This window comes from Ammospiza nelsoni, chromosome 7 (assembly GCF_027579445.1).
Source record: "Ammospiza nelsoni isolate bAmmNel1 chromosome 7, bAmmNel1.pri, whole genome shotgun sequence".
In the NCBI taxonomy this organism is placed as follows: domain Eukaryota; kingdom Metazoa; phylum Chordata; class Aves; order Passeriformes; family Passerellidae; genus Ammospiza; species Ammospiza nelsoni.
Genome location: NC_080639.1, coordinates 33,968,078 through 33,980,642, shown reverse-complemented (window position 1 = coordinate 33,980,642; position 12,565 = coordinate 33,968,078). Strand labels below are relative to the sequence as shown.

Sequence of the window (12,565 nt, the reverse complement as noted above, 5' to 3'; positions counted from 1 at the left end):
GCATTAAATACTATCAATTTACAAGAATTTAGGTCCAATTAAATTTTGCAAGTGCAACAAAATTATTCAGCTATTTGATGTTGCTGAGTAATTTAGCTGATATGATTATTGTTTTCATGTTTAGTGGCCCCTAAATGAGAATCTGACAGGAAATGTCTGGAAACCAGAAGACACAGGATACAGATATTAATTTGTAACTTCTAGAAGCCAAAAGCCCAAAATAAATGGTTTTAAGACAGGTCACAAATAAGCAACATGCAAGTGATAGCCCTCTGAATAGCTGAGGGAAGAGTATGTATAAAATTACCTCACATTGCCAAATTTTCATGTTTTATAATTTCAGAGCCTGAGGATTTTTTGGATGCAGTGATTTCAGTACTGTTGTTTTCTCCTAGAATAAGACCACCAAGCCCAGAATGAAAATGTACAAGTCTTCATTAGACAGTGTCAAGGATTTACCTGAAAAAAGGTCTGTATTATGAACTGCAGCAATTATATGATTTTTTTTTTTCCTTTTCCCCAGCCCCATCCATATTAAGGATGCCTCCCTGGATTTGTGTGCGCTAGGAAAATTTATTTCAGTACATAAAGATTCATTTTCATAAAGCCAGAGCTTTCAGTAGCATAATCTTATTTAATTATAAAGCATGACATTTCAATAAGAAGTTGAATTTCTCCCCAGCAGGTAAGTAACTTGCCATGCTTACAACAGACAATTCAAGATTTAAAAACAGAACAGATCATCCCCTTTCTCATTATGGACTGTTCATTTCTCATCAGATTGTTTTATTAAGAAAAAGGACAGCAGCTACAGGTTTTCCTTCTATTGGAATGGATCTGCTCAGCTTTTATTTTAAAAGTTACTTAATTTTAGGTTCACTGTGCTGTGCTTTTATTAACTTTTTATTATTTTGTATTGGGCACAAAATCCTCAAATTATAGGATGATTTTTTATACAATTATTATACAAACCACAGGTCTCAATATGTCAAGATGTCCATGATCTATATCCCAGAGATATTATTAATATTTTACCACAAGGGGTTATGTTAACTCTTCTACCTCTCCAGACCCACCTATTCCATTTAGGTCACCACCCCTCTCTTCCCAAAACACTTCCTTTTAATCTTCTGGAAGACACACCTTTGTGACTAATCACAGTGAAAAACCTTTTCAGGTAAGGCATGAAAATGTTTACAAAATCAAGCCCCATATGCCCCCCTGACAGCAGACTGCCATTTACTGCCCATTCTGTAGTTCTCAGGAAAACTGCAAAAACAAAAGATTCAGGATTTAGAAATGCTGATGTTTCACTACTACTGCAGGAGCTTCACAAATTATACTTAGTTTCTCAGCAAAACAAAATGTTTTGGGTGAACATACTATTCATTTCAACCTGGAACTAAACATTTGGGGCTTAGATGCAACTTTTATCTAACTTTGAACAAAATACTTCAGTGGGGAAAAAAAGGGAGGGAGGGGTAATGTTTACAAATATTGGAGAAAAATCTTTTTTCTTCAGTTAGGACAATACATTTAGCTGGAACTCAAAAGGTATTTTCTTTTGGAAAACATATCAGTCAAAGTTGTTTTCTACCTCATGTACCCCATAAGCAGAGAAAGTACATCAAAATACTCCTAAGATTTAAAGTTTTAAAAGTGACTCTCGAGAGATCAGATATTTTTAATGCACTGTGGGAGTCACAAGAACTGATAATTTTCTTGTGCATCTGGAAGAGGAGCCTTAACAACAATCCTATTGTGGGGCTTTCAGAGCATGGTGCCCACACAATCCTGGGCACCAAATTTTCTTAGCTCTAATTACATCTGCCCCAGATGCCTTTGAAGTATTGAAAGCTCCTTATTTTCAGCTGGAATCATGGAGTCAAATTAAAGTTTTATGATTTACAATGCACAGCCCTAATGACTGAGGAGAAGACAGACAGCACTGAAGGCTCTAATTTGTCTTTAAGAAAACAACTCTACCTTTCAAAGTTTGTTCAAAAATCATGTAAATAACAGTGAATTGGAGAAAAGAGAGTCATTGTTTATTTCCTCCTCATTTCACATGCTAGACAGTGTAAAGAAAAAGTCTTTTTAATACAGTATCATGCTGTACTTCACCAGCCCTTCCCCACATTCCCACACCAGGCAAGTTTGTGTTGATCCCACCAGAAGAACAGTTCTCCTAGAAAAATTGTTCATTATTCCAATAATTCAGTCTACCACCTTCTACAGAAATGTAATTAAAAAATAAATAACCAAAATACCAAAGAACCTCTCCAAAACAAAACAAAACACAAAAAAAGAGGGAAATTATTTTTCCATCACAGTTAATTGCTGTGTTGCTCAGTCACAAAAGGCCAAACCTCAAAGGGATCCTGAGCAATGGTTCAGTTGGGTATTTTTGATTAAGCACTTTAAGTAAACATTTCCCAAATTAACCAATCTTTCCATTTCATTGAACATTCTCTGCAGTTGTGTGTTGGGCTGCAAAACAAACATCTGAGACACCATGCTTGGTCCTGTGCAGCTGTACCACCCCACCTCCCACCCACCCACTCCAGCACCAAAGCATCTTCACAGCTTTCCAGCCTTGTACACATTCAATCACTGCATGTATCCAGCCTGACTGAGGGACAGAAATAATCCATACACCAATGGAATTACAAATAGCTCGACCAACAGCATGGGCTTCTGACTCAGTTCATCCTTAGAGATGCTGGTGTGCCTCTTGCATACAAAAATTAAAAGAAAATTATTACATATTTCAAAGAAAGCAATATTAGGATAATAATCTAGTAAAAATACTCTAAGATGAAAAGCATTAAGGAGTCTAGAATTATGCTCTGGGTGGATAATTGCAACAGACATGTAGATTACTAATGTCAAACACAAATTAACTTTCTATTTTTCAGAATTAAAAAAATTAGAACAGAAGACATTATCAGACTTTTAAAACTTATTATTGAAGCAAAACAGAAAGGACAATCATGTCATCCTTTAATACAGCAAATATCTAGTAGAGAAGCTAATATATCTGTTTCCTACCTGTTTTCCAGACAAACTGGTGACCTCTCCTGGCTTGCAGATCAGCTGTTTGCAACATTAAGAAAACAAACAAAAGGAAGGGCTTCCCCAGGCTCTGCCATGCCCAATGAGGAGAAACCCAGTTCTGTTGTAGAAGCATAATTCAGATAATTCAGTCTCTTGTATTCTTTGGTCCTAGAATTAACAACAAAAGAAAAAACAAAAAGAGAAGGCTTGTTAAAATATTTAGACCACCAATGGGCTCAGCCTAAGGGTAACCTGGTGGCCACTGTGGATTTGATGAGGACAAGTCTGTTACAGTGCTGCACTTGGAGAGGGAGAAAAGAAAAGGAAGAAGGGAAGAGAGAAGGGAAGGGCCAGCTCCCAGAGGACCTACAGTCCCACCCTACAAAGCCACTGTAAATGCTTCTAGCAGGCTCTTAGCAAGAAATCTGCCAGTGCCAATAAATGGCAATGAACCCAGGGGCAGCGTGTGGTGTGTGCCTTCTTTTCTCTATTAGCTTTAGCAGGAATGGTATCTTGATACAGGCAGACTAAACCAAAGTGAGAATGGATTCCATGAACAAAATTCAGCTCCAAATCCATGCCCTACATTTAAGATCCAGGCCTGGAAGTGTTTTAGCTCCTAACCCTGTGTAAACATGGGATACACAAGAGCAACTACAGAAATGCAGCAGGAAAAGCAGGGGGTGCTTATTAGCACATGATGGACCAGCTTGAGAGGGAAAACCAGACACCACACAAGCATTTCTGTGGAATTTGGGACACTCATTCAAGTCCCTTTGGATCATTGAGCTCCAGGTCAGCAACCAATTACTCCAGAGAGGTCTCTCTGACTAAGGGATTTTAATTAAGCTCCCCAACACTTCAGACAAATACCAGAGGCACATTGTGAATGAGACTGGAGTGGATCCAGTCCTGCTGCTGCAGCAGTCTTACACCACACAATTCATTAAGATAATCACTGAGTGGTGCTGGAAGCAAGGAGGAATGCTCCTCTGGGTCTCCCGTACAAAGCAGGAGACCAACTCCTAAATGCCTGCTTCAGCAAACACCCACATCATTTATATACCACAGAAAAGCTCCAAACAGCAGAGGTTAAGAAACTCACACAATAAAATAAGATCTTAAAAATTCCTATTCAGTCCAGTAATTCCAATCTTTGTGTCTCTCATTCCACAAGATGACCAACTAGGCACTTAGGCAGACTTTACTTGAGTTTGAAGTTATTTTGCATTCATCCACATTCAGGTGGGAACAATTTAGAAATCTCAAAAAACATTCATAGTACTTCCACAACAAACAAGTTTCTGATGTAAATTTACATTAATTTATATTAATTTTTCTGATGCAACAGCTTTTGTATTTATACCGTGTATTTATACCATACTTAAATTCTCCACATAGTTCTAGTTATTAGTGATTAATCCTACTTTTATAGGTAAAAATGTCACATCTCTACTTGCATAAGGATGGAGATAATACCTGTCTTCAAGATTTGTCTTCACGGGCATAATCTTGGTGATTTTCATTAAAATTATCAGTTATTAGAGGTTCAGACCAGAAAATTCTATTACATTGCTAACCTTATGAAAAGCAACATTGTCATAGCACATAATACACAGCATCGTTCTTGATAAGAAACTGAAGATAAATCTGGAAATTGTACATACTGAATATACAGTAGAGCTTTTAATTCCAGGCTGTATTCAAATTACTTTGAAACAGTTTCTATCATGATAAATTCATGCAATTACATTTAATCAGATATTGACTAACTACAGTGGGAGATACAATGTAATATCTGTTATCTGGTTTAGCTCATTCCTGCATTTCAGATGAACAGCATCTCGTGTACAAGCTAAAAACCCACCAACCTGACCAAATAACGTGGGCAAGGGACCACATTTATGCTTTGCTTATGTCTTTTGGGTTAATTTTATTCAGAATTCACATTTAATTCAGAATGCATCCACCAAGTCCCAGCACCCAGGCAATGTAACACAGACCACAAGTGGCCTCATAGGAAGCACACAAGCCCAGAAATCTCGAGCATCATTCAGAAACCCAGTGCAGCAGTGAAGTCCTGGAGTGTGGGGAAGAAGGGCCCTCAGAAACCCTGCAATTCAGCATTTTTTGCCCATCAGGATGGCTGCTCACCTCACACAGAAGAGCTGAGGAGGAGCAACTCGGCCAGTGCCTTCAGCATCGCCGTCACCATCTATGGCGGTGGGACAACAGAGTCACCAGCTTTCTGCCAAGGGAAGGACAAGCAGTTAGTGGCACTGGCTCCAACACCACCTCTGTAGGTCTCGCATACTAAAACACAAAACCAGGGAAGGAATTATTCAGATGCTCAGATTTCAGCACTGGAGGGGAGCCACACGCCCAGCCCTGCACAGACAGCGCTCATTGCACTTGCAGGGCAGCCCTCCAGGGCCAGAAAATGCCATAAAACCACCAAAACCTAAACAGGCAGGGGTGAAAAATGGGCAGATCCAAGGACACCTCAGATAACAGCTGATTAAGAGGCTGAGGTTTTTAATGAAGCACGAGTAGGGCTCAGGAGCTGCTTTCTGAATGCACTGCCCCCATCTCAGCACTCACAGGGTCAGCAAACAGCAGCACGTCCCTGGGAACAGCAGCCTCCTGCCCAAAACAAGGGGTTTCATTCTTTGGGCAGGACTACAAAGATAACTGGCTGCTGCTCCCCACTGAGCAAGAACAGAGATTACATTAAGTCAGAAAAAACAGAAATAAATTAGACACCATGCCATGGGCTCTAATCTCCTCCACCCCAGCAGAGCTCAATAGATTCCACTGATTTGCACCCCAGCAATGCACAATGAAAATTTGTCTGTGTGTCTAGGTTTGTGTAACACAGTTTGGAACGGTAGCTGTTCTGTCCTGATATGATAAAAAATTATTGCACAGGCAACATATGCTATCTACAGAAACATGAATAAATTACATTATGAAGGCCACCAACACTTCACATCAAATTTAGTTACATGATATCTCAGCTCCCAAATGTGTCAGCATGGCTAGCTGTAAACTGGCAAACACAGATGAAAAAGGAGAAAAAAAATGAAATTTGTATTTAAAAAATTGATTTCATCGAGACTAGTCATTAAATTCATGGAATGGCTTAAATATCATAAAATCATTAAATGGTTTGGGTTGGAAGGGACTTTAAAGCTCATCTCATTCCAAACTCCTGCCATGGGCAGGGACACCTTCCACTGTCCCAGGTTGCTCCAAGTTCCAACCAAACTGGCCTTGGGCACTTCCAGGGATGGGGCAGCCACAGCTTCTCTGGGCACCATTTTCACATTAACATAATATTTTCTAAATATGTTCAAGGCATATGCTTTAGTCAGAAAAAATATCTCCCTCTTCCAAAATTATCTGGACTTAGTCAATAACCCTTATAATCCAGGCCTGGCCAGTTCATAGTTTGCACTAATGGATTCTCTTGAAATTAAATAATGAGGTGTTGTTTTGATATTTGGAGGATTAGCCACAAGCATCCTTGTCACTTTGGTTGGTTGGTCTGGAATCTTCTTTAGAAAAACAAGGATATCATCATTAACTGTAATGGCTGGGAATATCCAGGCAGCCTTGAAAAAGACACGTGCAAGTTTTATAATGATCATAACCACGCATTTACATTTTCTAATCCACTGCTAATTCTCTTAATGACAGAATTAAATCAAACTAGTTTTGAAAAGCAAACTTATTTTAAAAACCTGCATTTCTGCAGAAACAGGGCATTCCAGTGACAAAATGTTGGAAATAAGTAAACATGTACGCAGCTGACAAGTATCTTATTGCTGAAGTGATCAAAATTTAATTTAATTTTCAACCTCAATGGAATATCCAACAGCCAAATTCCAGTCTAATCCCTGCTTAGCTAGAGAGGGGAAAAAGCCTCTGGGAAACTTTTCCCATTTTCCAGCCACTGCTGAGCAGTCAAAGGCAGGTTTGGCAGGCACTGTGCTAGCCCAAGGCACATCAGAGTCCTCAAAATCATCCAACACGAAAAAAAATAAAAGACTGACGGTCCAAATTTGACTGTACACTCTCACATAATGCACTGTAAAGAAGGGACCAGTTGCTCTTTCTCCAGGTCTCCATGGGACAGGCGTTTCTCCAGTCCTTCTGCTCCATTTCTATGGTTTAGGGAAGCTCAACCTGGCTCTGCTCCAGCATGGATTTACAACGTATTTAATACTGAATTTAGAAAAAGATCAATTTAAACTGATCCAAACCTGAGACATGATTTCAGCTTGTCATACATCAGTTCAATTCCCCCTGACTTCACTGGGAGTTGTGACCTTTCCCATCATGGGTAAATCTGACCTACTTTTGGTATGAGATGGGAATGCTGACAAGGACACCTGGGTAGCTCTCTCCATTTCAAACACATGATGCAATTAGAATAATCCCAAATACTTTGAATAGCAACAACAAAAAAGAAGAGCCATTACAGATTATATGTGTGGCTATAAATCATTTGGCAGGTGTCTAGCACAAAGATAAGCATCATTAATCATGAATAAATTTCCTTAATACAAATGTAAGTAGTAACTGTGCAACTGTTTGCCTATTACACACAAACCCACTGCCTGTGATATCCCAAGATAATCTGGATGTTTATATCATATTCTTTATCCTCAGATAAAGTCTGCCTTGCCTGCTCAGAAAGCTGTTATCCAAAAAGCTCATTCTATTCTGTTCTAAAGCAGCAGAATGCCTGGCTTGTAGCAGCAAAGGCTGATCACCACAGACAAGAACTGCTCACCATCCCTGGGGAGAGATTTCCAAAAAACCACAAATGCTATAGTGTAACAGGCATGGAGTGTAACAAAATAGAAATGTTTGGACAATCACATATGCCAAACTAGGAACAGGCACTCAAATGTAAGTACCTATGTGCCCAGTCTTTTATTTAATGATGAATGTAGTTACACTAAACTTCCCTTACACTTCTATACCTAAAACACACCCTACACATTTCTCCCCTTACACATTTGGAGGGAAACAGTCTTCTGGTTAAAGCAGAGGCACCCAAAGGTCACCCCACTTCCAACTCTGCCAGAAGCTTCCAGTGTAAAAAGTCACCCAAGGTCACGCTCCGACACTAAAACTCGATTCTGCAAGCGCTCCCCATGATTTCAGCAAAGTGACTTTGCACACATGAGAATGGCAGCTTGATTTTCTATACCTCTACTGCCTCACCTCCAAACATTACTGAGAATATTTGCCCTTCTTCCTGGAGCATTTGAGAAAATCCTGGTTAAAAACATACAGATCAAATGAGCGAGATTTATACATCAGGTGGACAAATGCTGACAGCACCTTTATCACTTTTGTCCTAAGTGGTCACTTATTTAAAGTTTTTAAAGTGACTCTCAAGAGATCAGATATTTTTAATATTATCCAAACATTAACTTGCACAGTTCTCTGGTAATTTGCTACAATAAATGTAAGGATAAAAAAATGCCTGAAAAAGTATTTGGTGTTCACACATCTTCACAGAGAAGATCATTCCAAACAATGAGTCTCAACCAGCCTGCTTTGGGTGGGATGAATCCTGCACAACCTCCAAACCAGCAAAGCTCAACAGAAATTTCATGGTCCATCTTCAGATATAAACTTCAACAACCTTCCTCAACAATCCATTGCTAGAAAGCTCAGTAAGTCATCACTATCATCACCAGTTATTTTTGAAAGCTTGGGTATTTTAGAGATGTCCATAGTCAAAACAGTAAGAATCTATTAATTATTTTCATTTATTCTTCTATTCAATTGCATCTAATGCTTGTTCCAAAGCTACAGAAGACCCAGAAATTTAAAAGCAAACATATGAAACTACTGTACTGCCAATTAATTGCTTCTTAACTTACATCAACCTGTTTGGGGTAAAAAACACAAATCCTAAGTTTTCCTCCTTCAGTCTCTGTACAACCTAAAAATGTAACAAAAGCAGGTTTGAATTTAGAAGCTTAATTATAAACTTAGCTAAGTGGATTATAATGAAAGATGTTCCAGCAAGGGAGCTCAGACTGATGCATTATGACTACATTAAGGAAAACACCAGAGAATAGACTTTCCATCAGTAGAACAACTTTAATTACAACAGTGCTGGAGCAGAACTGCTCTGTTAAACAATGCTGCTCTTACTTCTCCTTCACTCTGAGTACTTCCAATGGACTCCACGGGAACACACTTGACTTTCAAGAATACAAAGTGAATGGGGTTTGCAGACTCTTCCTAGGAACCTGGTTCAGTTAAACACAGCTGAAGCAAAACTTGCTTCGTTTGCACACAAACATGGGTGATTCACACTCCCTCAGAAGGGCAGGAGACTTCCAAGGCAAGGACTCAGGAATTTGTGCAAGGCACCATCCTGTCCATGACACAGCCACCCACAGCCCCCAGGCCCACTGAGAGCAGAAATGATGCTCAGCACAACCAAGAGCTCCCCAACATCTCCCTCTACACACTGCATTCAGTGTGACCCAAGTGAAATCCAAGCCCTGGAATTCTCAATGGGATTTGAGAGCCACAGACCTTTTGGTGTTGTATCAGCACTCAAAGTAGGGTAATTTACCTTCACAAATGTTCTTTAGGCCATTATCATACCCCTTGCAGCAGGAACAAGTGCAGAGCAATTAAGATCAAAATGCTCAAGACTGTCAATAGGCTTCTCTCCTGAACTCAGGCATTGATTTTATTTTTTTCTGAGCAGCAGAACAGAGAAAGTGTCCAACAACTTTTAAGTAACCTTTTCAGGCTGCTCGTGCACTTTTATATATTTAATCAAATCCAAAAAAAGAAGGCTGCAGAAACTCAAATCAAACATCTCATCAACACACCAACAGTCACCATAGAAACTTACAAAGGCCCATTTTTTGGGGGATAAATAATTTTGGGGGGTTATTTTATCTAGGTTATGTTTACAACCCTGACACATTATAGCTGAATGCCTCATGCCAGCCCTCTCAGCCAGCACAGCAGAACACAGCCTGGAAGCTCAGTGATTTCTTCACATTAGAGCACATCCTTTCTGTAACAACAAAACTTTATAGCTTTGAGGGACAAAAAAAAGTTTCTTTTTGTTTATTTTTCAATGGCTAGAGAAAAGTTTGAGTCTATTATCAATCCACTGCTCTGCTGAAGCTTTTATCATTGGCAATGGATGAACTGAAGGTCCTTTGAAACTCAGCTGTATCTAAGAATTGCTGTCACAGTTGCACAGATCTTGGATTACTGTTAAATTGCAATTAAACAAAGGCAAAGGGAGCTGGCACTACTTCCAACACCATTTCAGTAAATGCTATTGCAAGTTTTTGTTCAAAGAGGATTACTCTCACTTCACTGGCAAAGCATTGCATATAATGCACATTCAGCAGTATAATACCATTTGAAAACTAGTATTTGAAATTATTTTCCTTTGAAAGGCAAACCTGGAAATCAGAGTGAGTAGAGAGCCATGTCCCTACTTTAACAGCAGGACCATTCACACGGAAAACAACAGAAAGGTTCAAAGTCACCAATTACAAGGCAGCAGAGTTTCAAAAAAAGAATAAACAACCCCATAACCTCTGCTGCTAGAACAATGGCAGATTTCCTGAGCATTTCCATTAAAGTGCTTTCAGTTCAGAAATTAAATTGCTTTACTGCAGTGATTTTCTTCTGCATTCTGATATTACTTTATATTATTTGACATTAGTACAGCATCACAGGCTGTAGGTCAGGGAGTTTTTTCCTCTCCTCACTGGAATATGGCCACCACATAGAGTTTATCAATCTTAAAACACAAGGTCAGAATAATACAATCAAGTTCCACCAGGCATATGAGCTCACAAAGACTTGGGCTCTGCTTAGCAGGGAAGGACCATCGGCCTCCCTGCCACAGGACTGGTGTCGCTGAAGCTCATCTCCAGTTTGAGTTGTTACATTCTGCACTTCCACACATCAACCAGAGCAATGCGCACACCCAAACCCCTCACCAAAGAAACCACTGCAAATAGGCAGAAAATCTGACTGTTTTACCTGTTAATCAGTTCTGGGGAGAGTGTGTGGGGTTCAGTGTTGAAATTCTAACCACTGGTGACTTTGGCTAAAATAGCCAGCCAAACGTGCAGAGGCCACCTTCCACACTTCTTACATGTGCGATTTTCCTTCTGCTCTAACACACACACTAAGAATAATTTATTTCCCACAAGATCTGTACCTCTATTTGTAGGTAGTCATTAGCATTTTGCCATTTGCACTACCTAGCTGTAGCCCATACCCAAATGAGCTAATAAGAAGAGACACACACACACATCCACAAAATAGATCCCATTTCAAAAAACTCATTTCCAAAGTGCTGAAATAAACATTTATTCCAATGCGTCCTCTGCCATCAGCTGTTTATTTCAGTGCACCAAAGAACAAACTTGTAGGAAAGGAGAAAATAAAGAGCCAAATAAAGAGCACAAGGCACGGCAAACTGAACACACAGGCTCTACAGAGTTCATCAAGCTCTGACACTGGACCTCTTCATTTCCTATCAAGCACCATCCACAAAACCTTGTGATGAGGTCTCCTATAACCAAGGCTTCATCATTGCTACAAAATAAAACCCTGTATAAGTCAGGTCCCATGTCAGAACATGTATTTTAAATAATTATACCTTGATTTGTCAAAATTAATAAAAAACATTTTGTGATTCCTTAATATTGATTCGTTGATTTTCCTTCTATTTACTTTGCAACATTGATGTTAGTGGGCCAGGCAGACACTGTAACAAAAGGGTTCAGAAAACTGTATTGCTAAAATTAAAAAATAAAGATTAAAAATTAAATAAAAAATAAAGATTAAAAATAAAGATAAAAAATAAAGACTTAGTGAAAGCTAAAAACAAATATAATAAAAACCACCAAATATTGGTATAAAGAACCGCTAAAATTTGCTTCCTGCACACACACACAGATGCCAACGTGCACACACTGCACTCTGAATTCAGCTTTTACTGATTGCCACACAGACCCCAACTCACCAAGAGCAACACAGTGCAGTGGTATAAGGCTTGTACTGAGAAGCAGCATCTGCTTTTTAGTTGGAATTCATTTTCAGAAATGCACGAGCTGCTCCTTTTCCCAAACTTCCTCACACTGCCACATTTGGGACTCCAGCCCTCCTTTTCCTGGCCATGGCAGTAGCCAGGATTGATTTGCCTCTCCAGAAGATGCACACGGCAGCCAAGTGCCCCATGACAGCAGCACACCCCATCACCCCTGCAGGGAGGGAAGAGCACCAGGCACCTGCTCCAGGTCAGCACCTGGCCCTGGGACGTGTGCCCGAAACTCAGGCATTCCCAGGAACTTGGCAAGAGCTGCAGAACCTGGTGTAAAAATGTGGGTTTTCCTATCAGAACCCACTCATAATACCTGCATATTTATTCAAAAGTCAACTTGCTTTCAACCCAGGATTAACTATGCACAGCAGCAACAAAAAGCTC

General features: G+C 39.6%; 1 protein-coding gene across 1 annotated transcript in view; it reads right to left on the bottom strand.

Annotated features, from left to right (window-relative positions):
• Positions 1 to 12,565, bottom strand: part of THSD7B (thrombospondin type 1 domain containing 7B) — a 299,931-nt gene that overhangs the window by 239,974 nt on the left and 47,392 nt on the right. Inside the window, exons 2-3 of the mRNA XM_059475946.1 lie at positions 5,212 to 5,305; positions 3,052 to 3,225 (exon numbers count right to left, since the gene is read on the bottom strand). Of these exons, the coding sequence (XP_059331929.1) occupies positions 3,052 to 3,190 (139 nt within the window). The 5' untranslated portion in view covers positions 3,191 to 3,225; positions 5,212 to 5,305. The remainder of the gene's footprint in view (positions 1 to 3,051; positions 3,226 to 5,211; positions 5,306 to 12,565) is intronic.